This window comes from Gymnoscopelus microlampas (assembly GCF_963454915.1).
Source record: "Gymnoscopelus microlampas genome assembly, chromosome: 4".
NCBI lineage: Eukaryota > Metazoa > Chordata > Actinopteri > Myctophiformes > Myctophidae > Gymnoscopelus > Gymnoscopelus microlampas.
Window position 1 is genome coordinate 18987876 of NC_139941.1, and position 20147 is coordinate 19008022.

At 40.9% G+C, this 20147-nt stretch overlaps 1 protein-coding gene across 1 annotated transcript in view; it reads left to right on the plus strand.

The window, feature by feature from the left end:
- Positions 1-8710: 8710 nt before the first annotated feature.
- dmrt1 (doublesex and mab-3 related transcription factor 1) overlaps positions 8711-20147 on the plus strand; it is a gene marked incomplete at both ends in the record, with an annotated part of 31781 nt that continues 20344 nt past the window's right edge. Inside the window, 3 exons of the mRNA XM_084055419.1 lie at positions 8711-8914; positions 10801-10984; positions 14420-14577. Of these exons, the coding sequence (XP_083911545.1) occupies positions 8711-8914; positions 10801-10984; positions 14420-14577 (546 nt within the window). The remainder of the gene's footprint in view (positions 8915-10800; positions 10985-14419; positions 14578-20147) is intronic.

The window sequence follows — 20147 nt, forward strand, 5'->3', positions numbered from 1 at the left end:
ATCCAGATTCTACTTCAAAGGCCTCCATTGGTGCTTTGAAGTGGGAAGGTAAAGCTCTCTTGTTCCAGACAATAATCATAATGAATATTTGTAACAGACTAAACTCAACAAAGCAATGGGGTACCACAACTTGATATTCATTCATATATACCTATTCTCTTCAAGCTTTTACTATGCCATTAACATCCCTTGTCTCAGAATCTGTGATCAACTCTCATCTACCATTTACTTCAGATCAGCTCCCTCTGTTGGTGTGAACTAGTATTTTTCAAATGCTGACCGATTTTACAAGTGAGTGCTGCTAGTGCTTCTTGTCATAAACACCGTGAAAATCACATTTACGTTTACCATGTAACCATCTGATATTTTATTTTTATTCTGCATTTTCACATTTGACCTATTCTATTAATATACAGTAGGAATCTACTTGTATAATGTGGCCTTGTGCTCTTCTTTGTTGTACTCCACAGCTCCATATCACTGGCATAGGAAAGGAGTCGGACTAATAGAATAGTTAAATCATTGTGTGACTTCATTATCTTATCATAATCCGTCATTATCACAACATCCTGAAGTAATGGAGGCAGTTAAAGGCAGTGTTGCTGTTTCATCAGGAGCATCAATGGTGCATAGCAGTTATTTGTCTCCATTGGTTGATTCAGGGGCATGTAAATGCAAGCTTTTTAATTGGTAACTTCTTTCCATCTCCGTCTCTCTCTCGCTGTGGTTTTAACTGGGTGCCTGTATGTCGCACGCCACTTCCTCCTCTGCATGTAAATCCACTCAGCTGAATTAACTGACATGTGTTGAGATTAATTTGGTTTCAGACCATTCAATAAATTAAAAAACGCATTCGTTCACCGTACACATTTATTGTTAATGTGCTATTACAGCAGATTACACGTGTGTGTGTGTGTGTGTGTGTGTGTGTGTGCGGACACACACACCTAACTATAAATAGAATTAGTCTACCAATATTACTTAGTGGAATAGATCTTTCTCCTCTTCCTCCTTCTTATTCCTCCTTTAAATGACCAACTGCCACCAACAGCTATAACTGTATATGTTTCTGTTGCTTTCAGGGTAATGTATACCGACCTAACAGAGACAATGCTTGTGTACAGCATTAGTTCTCAAAGTGGGGTCCAGGGACCCCCAGGGGTCCTTGTAGGGGTACCGGGGGGTCCCCAGCAAAACTAGTTAATATGGGGTCACAACCACTTTAACCATATTTTGTACTTTGGCTATTCAAAAATAGCAGATATACAAGCTCATAGCACGGCACTCTGTGCCACACTATGAGCTTGTAGATCTGCTATTTTTGAAAAATCCTGCCACAAACTTTTTTTGAGGCAGGGGGTCCGCAGCAATAAAAAAACATCATTTTGGGGGTCCTTGACATGAAACAGTTTGAGAACCACTGGTGTACAGTATATTCAAACATACCTGGAGGCAATAGAAACAGGAAGGATTTTTCTCATCTGCATCATTGTATGGACAAACACAGTCAACACAACTTCAAAATCTATCTCTTCCTTTGATAAACCCTCTTAACTGAATTCCTTCCATCGAAATGACAGAAGAGTGAAACTTGCCTTTGGTTTCCTTCAGTATTTAACACTCTACAGTTCTTCAGGTGTCATAAAGGGAGTACAGTCAGCTAGAACTGACATCAATATACCCTATATACATTTTGTCCATTTGAAAATAGCCGATCTACAAGCTCACAATGCGTGCACAATACTTTTACTCAAGTATATTTTGAATTCCAGACTTTTACTTGCAACATATACATTGCAGTATTGATACTTTTACCTAAGTAAAAATTGTGAGTACTTTTTCCACCACTGCCACTAGTCTACTATTTCCCTCCCATACCCAGGCCTGCATTAAGGCAGTACGGATAACAGTTCTTTTGTCATCAGTCAAACCTCAAGCCTGAAATAAAACGTTTCTAAATCTCAGACATTTTCTACACTTGATATCGCCAATCTTCAGTTACTGGAATGAAGAGCTTTACAATAGCTTATACTGTATGTCACAGTAAAGCCAAAGAGAAGAAAATAAAGAGATGAAGCTTGATATAGGATTATCATATAAAATGCATTATTTATTACAACAAACTTTAACTGTACAAGATAAAAGACAAATCATATTTAATGTATAAAACAAGATTAAACCAAGAAATAAAAGTATAATATAACACTATTTGCTGTTAAGATTTTCACATTACCATTTACAAACAAAAGATCATGAAAGCGCCTGTACAAAATAACATGACTATATTGAAGTTTATTTAAAACAAAAGATGAAAGCATTACTGAAAAATACTACTCAAAGGAAAGGTGACTGGTTGTCTAGGACCCATCTCGTAGTGGTGTCCGATAAAATCTTAACCTAAAAATCTAACCCGTGTACTAAAGTAAATACTCAAGTACCGGTATTCAAAAATACAAATTACAAAATACATTCTCTTTTTAATAACAATGCATGGCTGTATTTACATATAGAACATCTGCCCAAAAAATGTTAACAAAACTAAATTTACACTAAATTTGAGGCAGGGGGTCCGCAGTCTGGAGAGCGGGGATTGAATGAAAGTGCTTGGCAGACAACCTTCATCGTTGGCTGGGTCCAGGTCTCTTGGTGGCGACGCAGGCAGAAGATGGTCTCTGTGCATGGAGAAGAAACAACAGCATTAGTATCAATGTCCAGCTCTTTCTCGACTACAATACGTAAATATCTTGCTAATTAAAACCACTTGAATAAAGCATACATAGAGTAAGTTATGTCTCGCCATAACGAAGATAGTTACTAGTTACATATTACGTATTCAAACAATGTAAGTCACGAAATGTTCTAAAATGATTATACTAAATAACTACAACTCAACATTTAATCACAATATTGTATCCTTGTTTGTATTTATTTAAATTTCATCAAGGAGGGAGCTTACCAATATGCACATAAGACTTCAAATTAAGCTCTGTTTGGTGCTCGTATATGTCAGAAAGCTCCCTCCTTAAAGAAATTAAAATAAGAAACATTTTGAACTCAACTCACCTTCCTCCGAACCATCCTGCGGTTGATGGGAACGTCGATGACGATGCACGTCCTTCTGTTGGCGAAGACCTCTCCATCGATCTGTTGGAGAAAATGTAGTGATTTGTAACTTGAGCTGATTTTCTTCATAATTTAAACTAAATAAACTTCAGACATAGTTTTAAGTGGAGGTTAGTGGTGGTAAATCTACACTCAAACCAAAATACTGGTCAATCAGTTCACTTTAACAGGCAACACGTTTTTTAACTATTTCACAATTACAGACAAACTCATGGATGATTTTTTCCATGTCTCTGCTTGCAGCTTAACCACATGAACTAAATTCATAAAGACAACAAATGGCGTTTGGGGCAAGCAGTCTGCAAAAATAGAAATTCTACATGCTCACAATGCATCGCGTTGGGAACTTGTAGATTGGCTATTTTTGGCAAAGAGATTTAGTGCAGAGGGAACAAAGGAGGGGGAAGTACAGACCCCTAACTCCAGTCAACAAGATATATAGGGTTTAAATGGTTAAAGGTTTATTGAATGTGAGCATAGCCTAGTTTAGCTCAACTCTTGGACTTTTATGAGATCAAGCACCAACTCCAACCAATTGTAAGAAAATGCAACCTTAATTTTCTTCAAAGATGGATGACTGGTCTAACTAGACTAAACAATGTAGCTGATGTATTTATCAATACATTAATTGCACTTAATTCCTCTATTGTAGAGATCTGTGTCTGTAGTAAATGTGTACTTACCAGAAAGTGGTGTTTGGCTGGTGGTGGCCTCTGTCCTTTGCACTTGAATCCTTGGCGGCATTCTCCGTGGCAGGGCTCTTTGGGTCCTTTGCAGGTGTTGGTTTTTGGCCTCCCAATCCCATTGTTGCACGTGCTCTGACAGATGAACTTCTGCTGGAGGAAGCCTTGCATACTCCTGCAAAAAAGTGTGAGATGGGAATACGCAGGGTAAGCATGAACTCCAGTCACTAAACAACAAGGTAAATAGTCACATAAATACAGTGTAGAGAGAACAATGTAGTGCCTCAAAAAAACTAGGATTCCAGGTTAACAATGGACCTAGCATCTGTCTATACAACATGCTATCTAAAAAATATTCTTACACATTTGTGGTCAAGAAAAACAAATGTATTAACCCATTAAGACCTGGAACGCATCTGTGTCACTTTAGATTTCTTTGGCTATTCAAAAATATATTTTTCAAAAAACTGTTAGGATTTAGAAAACATTTTTAAGAATCGCCTCAATGGGTTAAAATAACAAAACCATGAGAACAAGAGACCGAGATGCATCTACGTACTTCATCCAACCAGACGTGAGTCCTCGCTTCTTCCTGGCTACGGCAACCCTCTTCCTGGTGGCGACCTGTGGGGGAGGAGAAACAGCCCTCTTCCCGGTGGTGACCTGTTGGGGAGGAGAAACAGAGGAGTCACTTTCCGTGTCGGAATCGTCGGTCAAACGCGGAAACCAACTCACCTGTGGCTGTTTGGGTGCTTCTCCCGGTGAAGCATCCTTCACTGGCACCTTCCTCACTATCGCCCTGGGATTCTGGGGGTCATCGACCAGGGTGCACGTCCAGTGCATGTCTTGAGCGTCCTGTGGGAGAAAATGGAGACAATTGTACCTTGAGCTCATTTCCTTCAATAAATTAAACTGCAGGAATTTTGTTTTTAAATAAGTGTTTTGTGTATTTTTTTTTCCTACAGACAAACAATTGGATGCTTTCTTCCAATTGCCTGCTTACAGAGACATGAAAGAGGTTCTCCCTCTTTTTTTCTTATCGTAAATAGGAAGTCTACAAGCTCACAGCAGTCGCATTGTGACACGCTGTGAGCTTGTAGATCGGCATTTTTTTTAATATATAAAGTTTAGAATAGGGTTAATGCATTTTCTTTTTATAATAATCTAAATCTACAAAGTAGTAACTACATTTTAGAATAATTGTAGTGGAGTAAAAAGTACAATATTTGGCTGTGAAACGTAGTGGAGTAGAAGTATTAAAAAATGGACATACTTGAGTAGCGAAAAAAAAAATCTTCTAAATTGTGCTCAAGTACAGTATTTGAATACATGTACTTAGTTACTTTCCACCACAGGTAGTAAGGCTGTACTTACTTGAAGGCGCTCGGTCCTAACTCTCTTCAGAACCACCCTGGTGTTCTGGGGGTTGTTGGGGTCCTGGATCAGGGCAGAAGTCCAGGTGAAGCTGGCAGCTGCAGCATTCTGTGGGAGAAAATGTAGACATTTGTAAATTAAACTTATTTTCGTCATACATTGAAGACAAGTGCAAGAAATAGAAAGCCATTGCATACATCGTCTCTGTAGGATCAGGGTGGAAACCTCATGTCCAAAACAGATACCTTTCAGGATTCAAATTCAAAAGTATCAAAACTAGCAGATCGACAAGCTTGTAGATCTGCTATTTTTGATACTTCTGTGTGACGCTGTAGTATGATCAAGTATAGAGTCTTAATTTACTACATATATTTTTAAACAATTGATTTGAAAAATCAAATGATGAATGAAACTTAGCCAGGAGCCACAGCTCCTTAACGTGGAAAAGGTTCAGGCATCTAGCACAGATGCTTCCTCTGGGCATCTCGCTCCTCTGGGAACGTCCCACTGGGAGGAGGCCAAGATCCAGATGGGGGGAGGGGGGGGGGGGGATCCCCATGCTGGAAACGCCCTGGGAAAAGTCAGGATGAAGTGGCTAATGTTGCCAGGGAAAAGGAAGTCTGGAACTTTCTGCTGGAAGGGTTGCATCCTCAACCCGACTCCAGAGAAGCGGTTGAAGATGTATGGATGGAAGATAATACAGTTAGTTATTTGACATTTACACAGTAAAATTCTCAGTGTTCATTTGTCCGTGTGTAACTCTGAGAGCTGGTCCCCAGTACAATATAGTATCTAAATCAGTTCAACCACTTTAACCTTATAGCAGCGGCAGCCATGTTGTGGTGCCACAGATAGACAACCCATACATTTTTCCCATATAGACTTCCAAAAAATATTCATATCAATTATTTTAAGCCACATCATTTTAAGGACCAAGTCATCCAGGTCCTGGTGAATCATGACCATAAAACATTTGATGCTGTGTGAAAAATATTTGAATATTTCATTATAGAATATACTATATTTAATAAATACCCTTTTTTGTGGTTTTCAAATACTTTTTCAGACAGAATCAAATCTGTAGCACCACAAAATGGCCGCCAAAGCTATGCCTATTGGGCTACATGTGCACCAGCTTATTAAAAATAGCCGATGTACAAGCTCACAATGTGTCTCGATGTGACGCGTTGTGAGCATGTATATCTGCTGTTTTCAAAACATCTCGAGAAAAAAAATCGAATATTTTTTTTAACACAAAATCTTGTGGGGGTCCTTCCTTGTCACACAATATTTTAGGATGGGGGTCCGTAGCAAAATACATATTAATCTGAGGGTCGATCGTCGTTGACATTAAAAAAAAACGTTTGAGAATGAGAACCACTAATTTAAACAGTAACGTCATCAGTGTTAGATGGCCGTTTGTAACTCTGAGTGTCAGCAATGTGGGTACATAATATTTGACCAGTCAATTTGGCTAAATGTGTATAATAGGCTATCAGAGTTAAATGAACACTGAGTATATGAAACGAACAGTAGCCTTGGATCACAAGATGGTCATCTGTCATCATGACCAACTTGTTTGAAAGATGCAGTTTAGAAAGAAAAAAAACGTTTAAAAAAGTTGATTTCCCCAAATAGCTGACTCTCAAGACTCAAGCGACAAACGGCCAAAACACTGAGGACGAATTACTGTTTAAAATCAGTGGTTCATCTCAAACGGTTTTTTTTTACGTCAACGACGACGACCCCAAATTAATATATTTGGCTACGGACCCCCCAACTCGTTTGAAAAACTGCATCTTTCAAACAGGTTGCCGTTGGTTCTAGCCTTGACTGTCATATATTGGTCATGACAGATGCTAAATGCTACATTTGTAAACTGTAATAATGGGCCATATTAAAATGTACAACGTCGGCATTTAGCAGACGCTCACAGCGATTTAAAAGTGCAAAGTAATTCATCATTAATCCTACAGTCAACAAAAGACATGCACGAAAACGACCCCATGCTAACTAACTAACATTTCAAATTAGCCTAACCAGATATATAGAGCCTAAACAAACCGTCTTAAACAACGTTCTCTAAATAACATTACTCCACGTTTACAGTACAAAATATATTAATAAACAATGTTAACCTACCATCTCCATGGCCTCAGATAACGTCGTCGCTGGTGTAGAAGTGAAGTTTACTGAAGTAGAAGTAGTTTGTAGAAGTTAGTTTGAAAGTCAACTGTCGGCTTGTGTCAGAATGTCTCGTAGGTCCGGTGGTTCGTTTGGCAGCAAGTCACAGAGTGATGGATCTGTACGTCTCATCAGAATATATAATCGTACGTCATAACAGACACCTGTCGTCTGATTGGCTCATTTGCCGGCGAGTGACAGCTAGACCCGCTGTGATTGGCCAGTCAAATCGGCACCGGCCCTGTCACGTGCCGCGAGAGCAGACATACAAGCTCACAGCGCGTCTCACCTGCAACACCTTGTGAGTTTGTAGATCTGCTGTTCTGTGCGGGCGATGCGATGTTTGTTTTTAAATCCAACGTGCAACGTTTCCCACAATGCTTTGAGCGACGCTTTTCCACCGATGACTTGCTTGAACGTCATCAACAACAGCTGAGAAGTTACTGTTAGTACTGTACCACTGACCTGAACTGTGACCAGAGGGTTGTTTTCAACAGTGGTGTAAAGTAACTAAGTACATTTACTCAAGTACTGTACTTGTACTTGTACTTTACTTCTACTCTGATATTGGCTGAGATATATAGTGAAAATAATAATAATGGCGGCTTTAATTTGCATAAATAAATGGCACATGGGACTTTTTAACATAGCTCATCATTTTCTACACATTTTCCCCCCCATCTAGGAACACTATTAGAAGTATATTTCCAGTGACTAAGTACATTCACTCAAGTACTGTACTTAAGTACAATGTTTAGGTATTTTACTCTACTGGGGTATTTCCAATTTTCAGTATTTTTACTTCTACTGAATGCGAGGCATTGTGAGCTTGTAGAGCTGCTATTTTCAAAATATTTTTTATACATTTTGAAAACTTGTGAAATGGGACATTCTGCCTAATGAGTACTTTCTACTTTTGCCTACTTTAAGTACATTTTGATCCCAATACTTTTGTACTTTTACTCAAGTAAATTTTGAATTCCGTACTTTTACTTGTAACAGAGAATTTCTTCATTGCAGTATTGATACTTTCACTTAAGTAAAAAATGTGAGTACTTTTTCCACCACTGAGAAACACTGATTAGAAGTAATATTTCCCTCTAGACCACTGTGCCAGTGTGTCCTGCTCACTGCCAGAAAGGCGACACACGCCCACACCAGCTCCTACGCATGGTGTGTGTGGCTTTGCCAGATCATAGAGGGTAGCTGAGACACACAAACAACTCACAATCACATCTATTTGACCAGTGGCAACTTAAGACCTCTAAGCTGTCTGTCTGACAGTGATCACGGACCCAGCATCAAGCATTTATCAGTCAAAAAGTGTGCCTGTAACGAATCTAACGATGATGAGCAAAGAAGAGAAGCCCACCATGGATGCTCCTCCAGGAGGCCAGATGAAGACCCCCAGAATGCCCAAGTGTTCTCGCTGCAGGAACCACGGCTTCGTGTCTCTGCTGAAGGGACACAAGCGCTTCTGCAACTGGAAAGAATGTGCCTGCAACAAGTGCAAGCTGATCTCAGAGAGACAGAGAGTGATGGCCGCACAGGTAAACAAACACCTGTTACTTTATTTGTTGGTACTTCCACTACTTTGTTGCTACGTACACTAGCCATGGATCACACGACCGTCGGCTTTTACGACCGTCATGGATGAACTTCAACTTGGTGTTTGCATTTTCTCCATTTACGGCCCGTACATCTACATAAACGTTCAGATCTAAAATATGAAAGTGCTTATCCCATGGCCACGGATGTTACTATTATGTACGGGTCCTCAGAAGTACCCGTATCTTCCGTATTGTTCAATAAAAAGTATTTTAATCCGATCGGTGGCCATTTTTTCGTATTGCCTCCATGAGCTTTCAACTACGTGACCCTATCGGTTTGGCGGTGTATTGCACTTTGATACACTATAACTTTATGAAAAAATAGCGACCGATCGGATTAAAATGCTTTTTATTGAACAATACGGAAGATACGGGTACTTCTGAGGGCCCGTTCATAATTGTAACATCCGTGGCCATAGGGTAAGCACTTTATATTTGAAATCTGAACGTTTATGTAGATGTACGGGCTGTAAATGGAGAAAGTGCAAACACCAGGTTGAAGTTCATCCATGACAGTCACGTTTCAGGGCTACTAGTACACTTGCTTGTCCTACAATAACCTTTGTGGAATTACAATTGCCAGTTTGCATTTATCAGATTTCCATGCTAAATTGCAATCCAAACGCGTGAAGTTTTCAAACTGCTTTGGTGTAGTTCACTTATACTTGAGTCAGTCTATGTATCCATTTGTGATAATCACGTCCTCCTGTGTGGCCCATGTGGCCTGTAAGCAGTAACATGACGTAATGCTTGAAAACGTCTAGGAATAATATATAATGTTAGCTAACATTAGCAACGTTCGTTTATAAACAACTCACTTGTATCGTAAACCACTTAGGATTGTTGATCAATTGATTGTAATAGTGTTTCCAAGCTCTATGCTTAGTTTATAAACAAGCAATTGATTGAATTTGATACATCTTGTTTAGATAATGTGGACAGATACTTTGTAGTAGCAGCAGTGGTGGGAAGTAAGTGCATTTACTCAAGTACTTTCATTCTGCACAATGAGTACTTTCTACTTTTGGTACTTTAAGTACATTTCGATGCCAATACTTTTGTACTTTTACTCAAATAAATGTTGAATTCCGGACTTTTGCTTGTGAAGTATTTCTAGTTTAAAAATGTGAGTACTTTTCCTACCACTGCCCCCCAGTCAGACACATTTCTTAGTCCACAGTGTCAGTTTCTCTGATGACAGACACGTTTATTAGAAGACGACATGTAACTTTGTGTCAGCCATGGCCCATATGAGCCATCCATCCATCATGGTTTATTGTTTTATTTATTGTTTCCATCATGGTGCAGGGGTTTACCCAATAACACCTGAATTGTTGAGAGATATTTTAACCCATTAAGACCTGAGGCCGATTCTGAAAATGTTTTCCTAAATCCTAACAGTTTTTTGAAAATAATGTAAAAAATATTTTTTCACGTTTTTTCAAAAATAGCAGATCTACAAGCTCATAGCGCGGCACTCGGTGCCGCGCTATGAGCTTGTATATCTGCTATTTTTGAATAGCCAAATAATTCTAAAATGACACAGATTCCAGGTCTTAATGGGTTAAAAAGGTAGGGGTTATATAATGAGCCTCAACAAAAGAACCAAACAAAGCCAAATACAAAGTAAATTGACAAAACAATACACATGGGATATGTTACTACATCACAGTAAATGAGGAGAGACGTCCATTCAAGCTAAACAAAAAATAGCCAATGTATGAGCTATATACTGTACATGTATGAGCATGTTGACATGTAAAACACTGGTAAAGCTGCTCTAAAGGCCGTGTGTGTGTGGTCTTTCTCGAACTCCATCATGCCAGGTTGCCCTCCGCCGACAGCAGGTCCAGGAGGAGGAGATGGGCTTCTTCAGCCCCGTGGTCCTGGCTGGATCTGACGTGAACGTCAAGAATGAAGTCGCCAACTGCCTGTTCTCTGGGGTGGGACACCACCACCCAACAACCCCCACCATCTCCAGCACCACCAGCTCCCCTCCCTCTGTCTCTGGTGAGCACTCACTCACTCACTCACTCACTCACTCACTCACTCACTCACTCACTCACTCAGTCACTCACTCACTCACTCACTCACTCACTCACTCACTCACTCACTCACTCACTCACTCACTCACTCACTCACTCTCTCACTCTCTCACTCTCTCACTCAGTCACTCACTCACTCACTCACTCACTCACTCACTCACTCAGTCACTCACTCACTCACTCACTCACTCACTCACTCACTCACTCACTCACTAAAATGCTCGCTCACTCACTCACTCACTCACTCACTCACTCACTCACTAAAATGCTCACTCAGTGACTCAGTCACTCAGTCACTCAGTCAGTCAGTCAGTCACTCACTCACTCACTCAGTCACTCACTCACTCACTCACTCACTCACTCACTCACTCACTCACTCACTCACTCACTCACTCACTCACTCACTCACTCACTCACTCAGTCACTCACTCACTCACTCACTCACTCACTCACTCACTCACTCACTCACTCACTCACTCACTCACTCACTCACTGAGAGAAATCGCCAGTCAGTCAGTCTCAGTCACTTACTTCAGTGGTTTTCAACCTTTTTTCGCGTCAAGGACCCCCAAATTGACACAAAATAGCCCACGGACCCCCATTTGAAAAGATATGCCAGGGACTCAACCATTTTGATTTCTTGAGGGGGGGGGGTCCCAATCTACCCTGTATCATCATCATTAGTGTTCATTTAACTCTGAGAGTGTACAAATGGAACCAAATGGACCCGCTAGGGTCCATTTGGTTCCATTTGTACACTCTCAGAGTTACAGACACATAAGGGTCAATTTGGTTTCTAACTGTTCATTTGGCTGGGGGCCCCCTGGAACACCCTCAAGGACCACTGGTGGTCCCCGGACCACTGGTTGAGAACCACTGACTTACTTCATCACCTTATGATCATCATTATCTCAGACAGTTGTCCCACCACCTTCAGCTTGCATAAAACTGTGTTTGGACCGTTTATTTCCAAGCATTATGTGTTATGATATGTTTTTTTAACATCGTCGCAATAGAACAACTGGATTCATATGAAATATCGGCAAGTTCCCCTTTCCTCAGATGAATCATGTTGAACAGTCAAACAAGATGAACATTGCATATAAACCCTATATTTGCCTGAGGCTGTACAGTGCCCCCTCCTTTTCCCCTTCTTCACTAAATAACTGAATAACTGATCTACAAGCTCACAATGCGATTTTTGTCAAAATGTTTGCCTATTATGACATGCCCGGAATTGGGACGCAAGGGTTTGTGTTGTTAAATCGATTGCTTGTGGGGCATTTTATTAGGCTTGGGCTTAGAGCAGGGGGTCTTCAAAGTTAGTAGATCTGCTATTTTCAGCAAATGTTCCTCTCAGAAAAGGAATTCTAGGGTTCAAGGGTGGTTTAATGTAAAAAAAAAAAAAAAAGTTCCTATCACACAAACATTTGGTGGCCCCCCCGCAGTAACTCTGAGGACCCCTTAGGGGTCCCGGACCCCCTGTTGAAGACCCCTAGCTTAGAGCTTTGTTCACAATGTAACGTTTTACCGTGCACCGGTCTTCCTGGAATGGAAGAGAAAGGAGAGGCAGTTGGCAGAGTGGATGGAGTTTTGAGATGAGCTGTTCTCTCGACTTCTCTGTGTTCTGATAGCATTGAATACCGACCCGGTCAAGGTTGCCCATGTACTTCTCCAAATTTGTGTGTGTGCGTGCTTTGGTTACAAGAGAGCAGAGGACAGGACGGAGGGGAGTTGACCCACTCGGCGATACCTGAATTTGTTACAAATTAGAAAGTCCTCGAGATCTCTTGTAACAAACCAACGTGGGACGAGGGGAGTCAAGCACTCAGCGATGACAGAGGGCTGGATGAGGACAGCAGCTTTCATTATCTTTCTGTCCCATTGCCCTTGTTATCTCTGTTAGTCCAATTAGACCGGGAAAGAATCTGTGTCACTTTTTAGATTTCTTTAGCCATTCTACAAGCTTGTAGATCTGATATTTTTGAAAAAGTGTGCATATAAAGTGTGAATATAAACATTTTTAACTAAAATCTTTGCTTCTGGGGGTCCCTGGAACAGCATATTTTGAGATCTGCGGCCAAATACATATAATTTTTGGGTCGTTGACACAAAAAGTTTGAGAACCACTGATATAGCAACATCATTTTTTTCAGGATTTAGAAGACTTTTGTAGAATCCCCAGAAGCAAAGATTTGAGTTAAAATGTTAGCTTTAAAAATATATATATTCAAAGATTTGCACACATTTTCACGATATATTAAAAAAAAAGCAGATCTACAAGCTCTTAGTGAGCTTGTATATCTGCTATTTTTGGACAGCCAAAGATATCTAAAAAATGACTCGGATGCGTTCCCTGTCTTAAAGGGTTAAGATGGAAAAAAGATCAGGGCGCCTGTCTGTGTAAAATGTTGTCGTGTTGATGTGGAAAGCCCCACGGATGATGAATATCGATTTGAATGGCAGGGTTTTGTCCAGAGTTACAGGAGGACATTTGACATTTCTTCAGTGCGATGATGTGTGATGCAGTGAGGGTCCGGTGATCTGCCACAATCCTCTCTCATCATCTCTAGATGGTGCTGTTGCCAATAGTTTGAGACGTTCCGTGTTTTTCCCACCCAGGATTTCTTCTACATTGAATTTACAGTCAAAGCATCAATAGAAAGTTAAGTGGGCTGGTAGAGTTTGAGCACACTTTGGAAATGATGTGTAGGCAGAGTGTGAAATATCTTGTGGCAATCAGGAAGTCCCACATGGCAAATCTAACATAAGAACATACTTTGACCACGTGACCCCTGTATAGCATCCCTTTTCTGGGGGCGAACATTCTGCGAAAATAGCAGATCTCTACAAGCTCGCAACACGTTGCAAAGCGGTGCGTTGTGAGCTTTTAGATTCTTTTTTTTTGGCCTATTTTCGGCGAAGATATTTAGTGTAGAGCGAAAACAAGAGGGGGCCTATAGTATAGACCCCTGGGGACTCCGGTCATAGTATATAGGGTTTAAGTGATGGTAGAAATGTCATGCTTATAGCGCGGCACCGAGTGCCGCGCTATGAGCTTGCATATCTGCTATTTATTTTAAATTGTGAAAAGCTGTGCAAATCTTTGAATATATATTCTACAAGCAGTTTTTTATTTTAAACTATATCAGTGGTGCTCCAACTTTTCCATGTCAAGGACCCCCAAAATGATATGTATTTGGCCGCGGACCCCCATCTCAAAATATGTTGTTCCAGGGACCCCCAGAAGCACAGATCGGAATTAAAAATGTTCGCTTTAAAACATATATATATATATATATATTCAAAGATTTGCACACATTTTCACACATGCGTTCCCTGTCTTAAAGGGTTAAGAAGACCATTGTGTTGCTATAATAAGTTGTTGTCTTGCGTCCAGGAGGGAGCCGCTCCACCCTGACCTCCAGTCCCTCTTTCAGAGGCCAGGGTCAGGCTGATTCCGCTGACCTGCCCATGGACACCTCCTACTACAACTTCTACCAGCCTTCCCGCTACCCTAGCTACTATGGCAACCTCTACAACTACCAGCAGTACCAGGTAACCATAAAAGAGACAGTGGATTATCAAAGATATGGGTCACACATTCATCCGTTTGAAATCCTTTTTCGAGTCAAATCTTTTGACTTCTTTGGCTATTCAAAAATAGCAGATATACAAGCTCATAGCGCGACACCGAGTGCCGCGCTATGAGCTTGTAGATCTGCTATTTTTGAAAAAAATCTTTAAGATGTGTGTACATTTTTGAATATATATGTATTTTAAAGCAAACATTTGTAACTCAAATCTTTGCTTCTGGGGATTCTCCAAATGTCTTCTAAATCCTAGCAGTTCTTTTGAAAAAGTATTTGGCCGTGGACCCCCATCTAAAAATATTTTGCTCCAGGGACCCCCAGAAGTTGTAACAGAGTTAAAAAAAATGTTTGCGGTAAAAAAAAAAGAAAAAGCACAAATGTTCACTATTTTTCAAAAATAGCAGATATACAAGCTCATAACTATGAGCATGTAGATCTGCTATTTTCAAATAGCCAAAGAAAAGACCCGGTCTTAAAGGGTTAAACGGTGTGTTCATACTGTACATTAACTCGTACTCTCACCATCCTCCTGGCAGAATGGTGTTGTGTTGGTATTGTGAATTGTGAAGTTTTGGTAGTTGTTGATGCTGGACCCGCTCGTTCGCTGCAAAGGGTCTGTGTTTTACTTGGCTTGCTTCAGGAGATGATGATTCTGCAACCGTTCCATGCCACTGGACGAACAAAGCAACGCGGGGGTAGAGAATGGCGTGTATCCGCTTTTAAGCTGGGATACAATTCAATATCAGTTTTACATTGTTGTATTTACATCAAACTGGAGCTGCAGCTTGGTACCTGTACCACTGTCCGTTCCCTCAAACATTTTTAACCCAAATCTTTTGCTTCTATAGGGGGTCCCTGGAACAAAATATGTTGAGATGGGGGTCCGCGGCCAAATGCATATCATTTTGGGGGTCCTTGACATGAAAAAAGTTTGAGAACCACTGCAACCTCATGCGTTTTTTTCCAAAAACTGCTAGGATTTAGAAGACATTTGTAGAATCCCCCAGAAGCAAAGATTTGAGTTAAAATGTTCGCTTTAAAATATATATATATTTAGATTTGGACACATTTTCATGATTTAAAAAAAAATAGCAGATCTACAAGCGCATAGCTTGTAGATCTGCTATTTTTGAATAGCCGAAGCAATCTAAAAATGACAGAGATGCGTTCCCGGATTGAATGGGTTAAAGTCACCTGTAATCTGTAATGGTAGGATTTCTGAAGGCAGTCTTCTCCCTGGGAATCACAGTTCACCAGAGGAGTGGCCTAATAGACATTGTCCGACGATGTCTGGCGTTTTATACGGTTTACATCAAAGACTTAACAAATGGAAACTGATGCTTCTCTATTTGAGCCTCTATGTTATAGGAGAGAAACTTCTGGTACTTTTCCACTGCACTGCACCGTACCAACTCCACTCCACTCGCCTTTTTGATTTCCCATTGGAAAAAAAGTTATTCTTTTTTGGTATGTCAAGTTTCCGAGGCGATAGCAAAAAGGTGACATGAAACATTGTATGAAGGAAGCCAAGCAGAAATAATTTACTACAAAAAGTTTACAAGATAAGATAAAGAACAACCTTGAACACTGCACACTACTGAGAGAATAGCCACTAGTGTCATTGCATCACAACAAGCTCCCCTACACTGAATAGAAGCTCCCGGATATTGTTAACAAACTTTGGTACCTTATTGGTACTTTTTTTGGTATGTCAAGGTTACAAGCAAGCTGAGGCGATACCAAAAGGTGACATGAAACATTGTCTGAAGGAAGCCAAGCTAAAATAATTTGTAATACGTTGTAATAACCTTGAACACTGATAGCCACTAGTGTCATTGATTGATTGATTGAAATTTGTATTAGGCAAAAAGAATGTAAAACATCACAATTACATTAATAATACTTTTGTCTAAAAGGTCCGTCCAAAAAATCCCATCACAACAAGCTCCCCTATACTGAATAGAAGCTCCCAGATATTGTTAACAAACGTTTTAACTTGCCATTGTAAATGTGAAATCAATCAATATTGAGCAACTTCATGGTCTATTTCTCACTTAAAATGTTTTTGTTGGACTGTATAGGTGAAGTACTAGGGATCATTTCCAGACAAGTCGCCATTGTTCTTTTGCATCACTGCTTCTCAATGTGGGGTCCGGGGAACCCCAGGGGTCCTTGAGGGGGTTACAAGGGGTCCCCAGCAAAATGAGGAACAGTTTAAACACTTAGGCAGAGCGGAAATTCGAAAATAGGCGATCAAGAGTCGCAGTTTGACGCATTGTGAGCTTGTAGATCGGCTATTTTTGAAAAGTGTTGCCAAATGTTCTCCTTTGTAGAGGATTGGATATCGTATGACCACCAGCTACATTGAAGGGGTAGTAACAGCTGTGGAACACAAAGTACCTACAGTAGTACCAAAAATGAGTACAGTCGATGAGTCGAGTCGAGTTGAGCTCCACCTGCAGTGCCATGCAGTGGAAAAGAGTGCTGGACTCTCATCCTGTCATGGTAGGGTACGTACAAGGGTACCTGAGCTGCCTCATCTTAAAGAAACGGGAGATAAGCTCCTTACCTATACGAGGCTTAAATACAGTGCTGCTTACTTAACCACAGAGTTGTCACATCAATGTAAAGCCTGAAAGCTAGACCTTTGTGACATATCGAGTCACAGTTGGAAGACCTGGAAGGCACATTACATTTTGTGAAACACCTGACCATATCAAATCCAGGCCATGTAGCTAACATTAGCGTTGACGAGCTAACACTACCACGGCATTGACAAAGGCAGGTTGGCTATTTGGCCTAACACAGTAATTATGGGTGTAGTAAGCAAGTCTCAGCTGGCGAACAAACCTTTTCCTCTGTAACTTGTAACTATATAACCTGACATTAAATGCCAGCTGCCCAATAGTTTGTCTTACCGTGGGCAACACTAAGGTAGCATTAATTCCAGATAAATTGCCAGTGACGAAAAATGTACACTGGAGCTTTAACATCATTCACTGACAAAGATATTGTCCTGACGTATGTGGATATAAAGAGACGGTATTTCCTCTGTGAATCTAGTGTGAGTTTAAAGAAATATACTGTTTATTCTCAGTTTTCATATGACAATAAAAAGAGGTTGAACTCATAACACCACAACGCCTTTAAAGCTATCACCTTAGAATTACCATTATGACACATATAGGCTGGAAATGATGTGGGAGCTTCCATCTAGCCTGACCTCCCACCACACACACACACACACACACCCCCCCACACACACACACACACACACACACACACACACACACACACACACACACACACACACACACACACACACACACACACACACACACACACACACGTACACACGTATTTATATGCTCCCTGATTTATAACTAAATGTATCTCTATTGTGTCAGATGAGATGAGCTTGCGCACGAGGCAAATTAGGTCCATATTTCTTCAAGGGCCCTCTGTTGAGGTGCTTTATTTTCATGATGAGGGTTTTGTAGCGCCGGCTCACTCTCCTCCAGACTCCCCCTAGTAGCAAACATCCAGGTCTGGGGTCACTGCCTCCGCTAACCTGCCAACGTGCAGCTCAGACCTGAATTGCAAAGGTTAACCCATTGAGACCTGAGGCCAATTCTAAAAATGTATTAAAAAATATATATATATTCAAAGATTCGCACACATTTTCACGATTTTTCAAAAATAGCAGATCTGCAAGCTCGTAGCGCGGCACTCGGTGCCGCGCTACGAGCTTGTAGATCTGCTATTTTTGAATAGCCAAAGAAATCTAAAATGACACGGATGCGTTCCCGCTCTTAAAGGGTTAATGGTATTGTCTGTCGACAGCGGCACAAGCCGTTATGCCTCGACGCTCATCGCACAGAGAGAGAGTGCATTAATGCTAATCAGTTAGCGCATTTAGCATAATTTAGCCATCCTCCTCTATGAATTATGAACAGGCTGCTATGTTTTTGGTTGAACTTGTCAGGTTGAGAGAGCGAAGCGGTTCCCGTTATTCAAATTCAGCCGTGGTAGGTATCTTGTTTATTTTTAGGTGCCCTCGTTTGACTTTTTTCGGCGCCTAAGTTATATGTTTATGAATAAAATAATGGTTACCCTCCTAGCTTTAGTGCCTCCTGGCTTTAGTGCCACGAGAGAGTGTAGAAATGGATTCTCAGATTTGAATTAACACCCAGGATTTTGGCTGTGATATCCAAGTTCAAACCCGTGCAAGCACTTGCACCGAATCCAGAAATGAATGCACCTTTCACAGCACTTAAATCAATGGTTCTCAAAGTGGGGTACAGGGGACCCCCAGGGGGTTGAAGCGGGTCCCCAGCAAAATTAGGTAGCATCAAAAATCAGTTGAACCAATTTGACCCCGTATACAGGCGTTGTGAGCTTGTAGATCTGCTATTTTCAAAAATCCTGAAAAAAGTCGGAATATTTTCGAAACTTTTTAACAACACAAATCTTGTATGGGGGTCCCTGGCACAACATATTTTCAGATGGTTTGCCACGGTCAAACCGTCAAATACATATTAATTTGGGGTTCCTTCCCATGATAACGTTTGAAAACCACTGACTTAAATCACTTCTCTGCACTGCTACAAAACACACCCCCCACTCCAGAGGAAACAGTGTGGTCTTTATCAGTTTGGGGCCATCTCCCGCCCTCTCCCCCGTCCTGGGCTCTCCACTCAGCGCTGTTTGACTGTCATGCAGGTGGAGAATGATAATAAAAGGGTGGCGCAGAGCGCTCCCAGACATGAGATGGTGCCAGATAAGAAGACAAGCCATGTCAGGGTGGTAAGGAAGCCCCCCTGGGAGTCAGAATTAGGCTGGAGGGGGCAGATACGTGTAGTTCAATATCATTCTCATTAAGAAAATAAGGAATCTAACTGTACTGTACATGTGTAATTATTTCAGCAAGCATAGTATTCATACTACGCACACACACACACACACACACACACACACACACACACGCACACACACACACACACACACACACACACACACACACACACACACACATACACACACACACACACACACACACACACACACACACACACACACACACACACGCGCGTATTGGTTAATTACATGAACATTAGTGTCCCTATTCTGGGCATGTCATAATAGGCGAACATTCGGTTAAAAGCAGCAGCTCTACAAGCTCACAACGATGATGAGTTGTGAGCTTGTGCAGTAGATCGGCTATTTTCTGTGAAGAGCTTTGGTGTAGAGGGAAAAAAGGAGGGAACAAAGTATGGACCCTTGAGGGACGCAGGTCAACAAAGTGGTTTAAGTGGGTCATTTTATACTTGGAATGACAAGACTTGAGCTTTGAAGTTGAGGAATAATTGTACAGCTTTAAGTGGAACAATCACTCTCATCCTTAATGCTGCAGACTCCTAAGTGACCAAAATTGTGTCCATCATTCCATTTGATTCAATAGAGAATTACATACCGTATTCCATATGACTACATGCTGTAAATGAGTCATTTTGTTACCCTGTGACAGTATCTGAC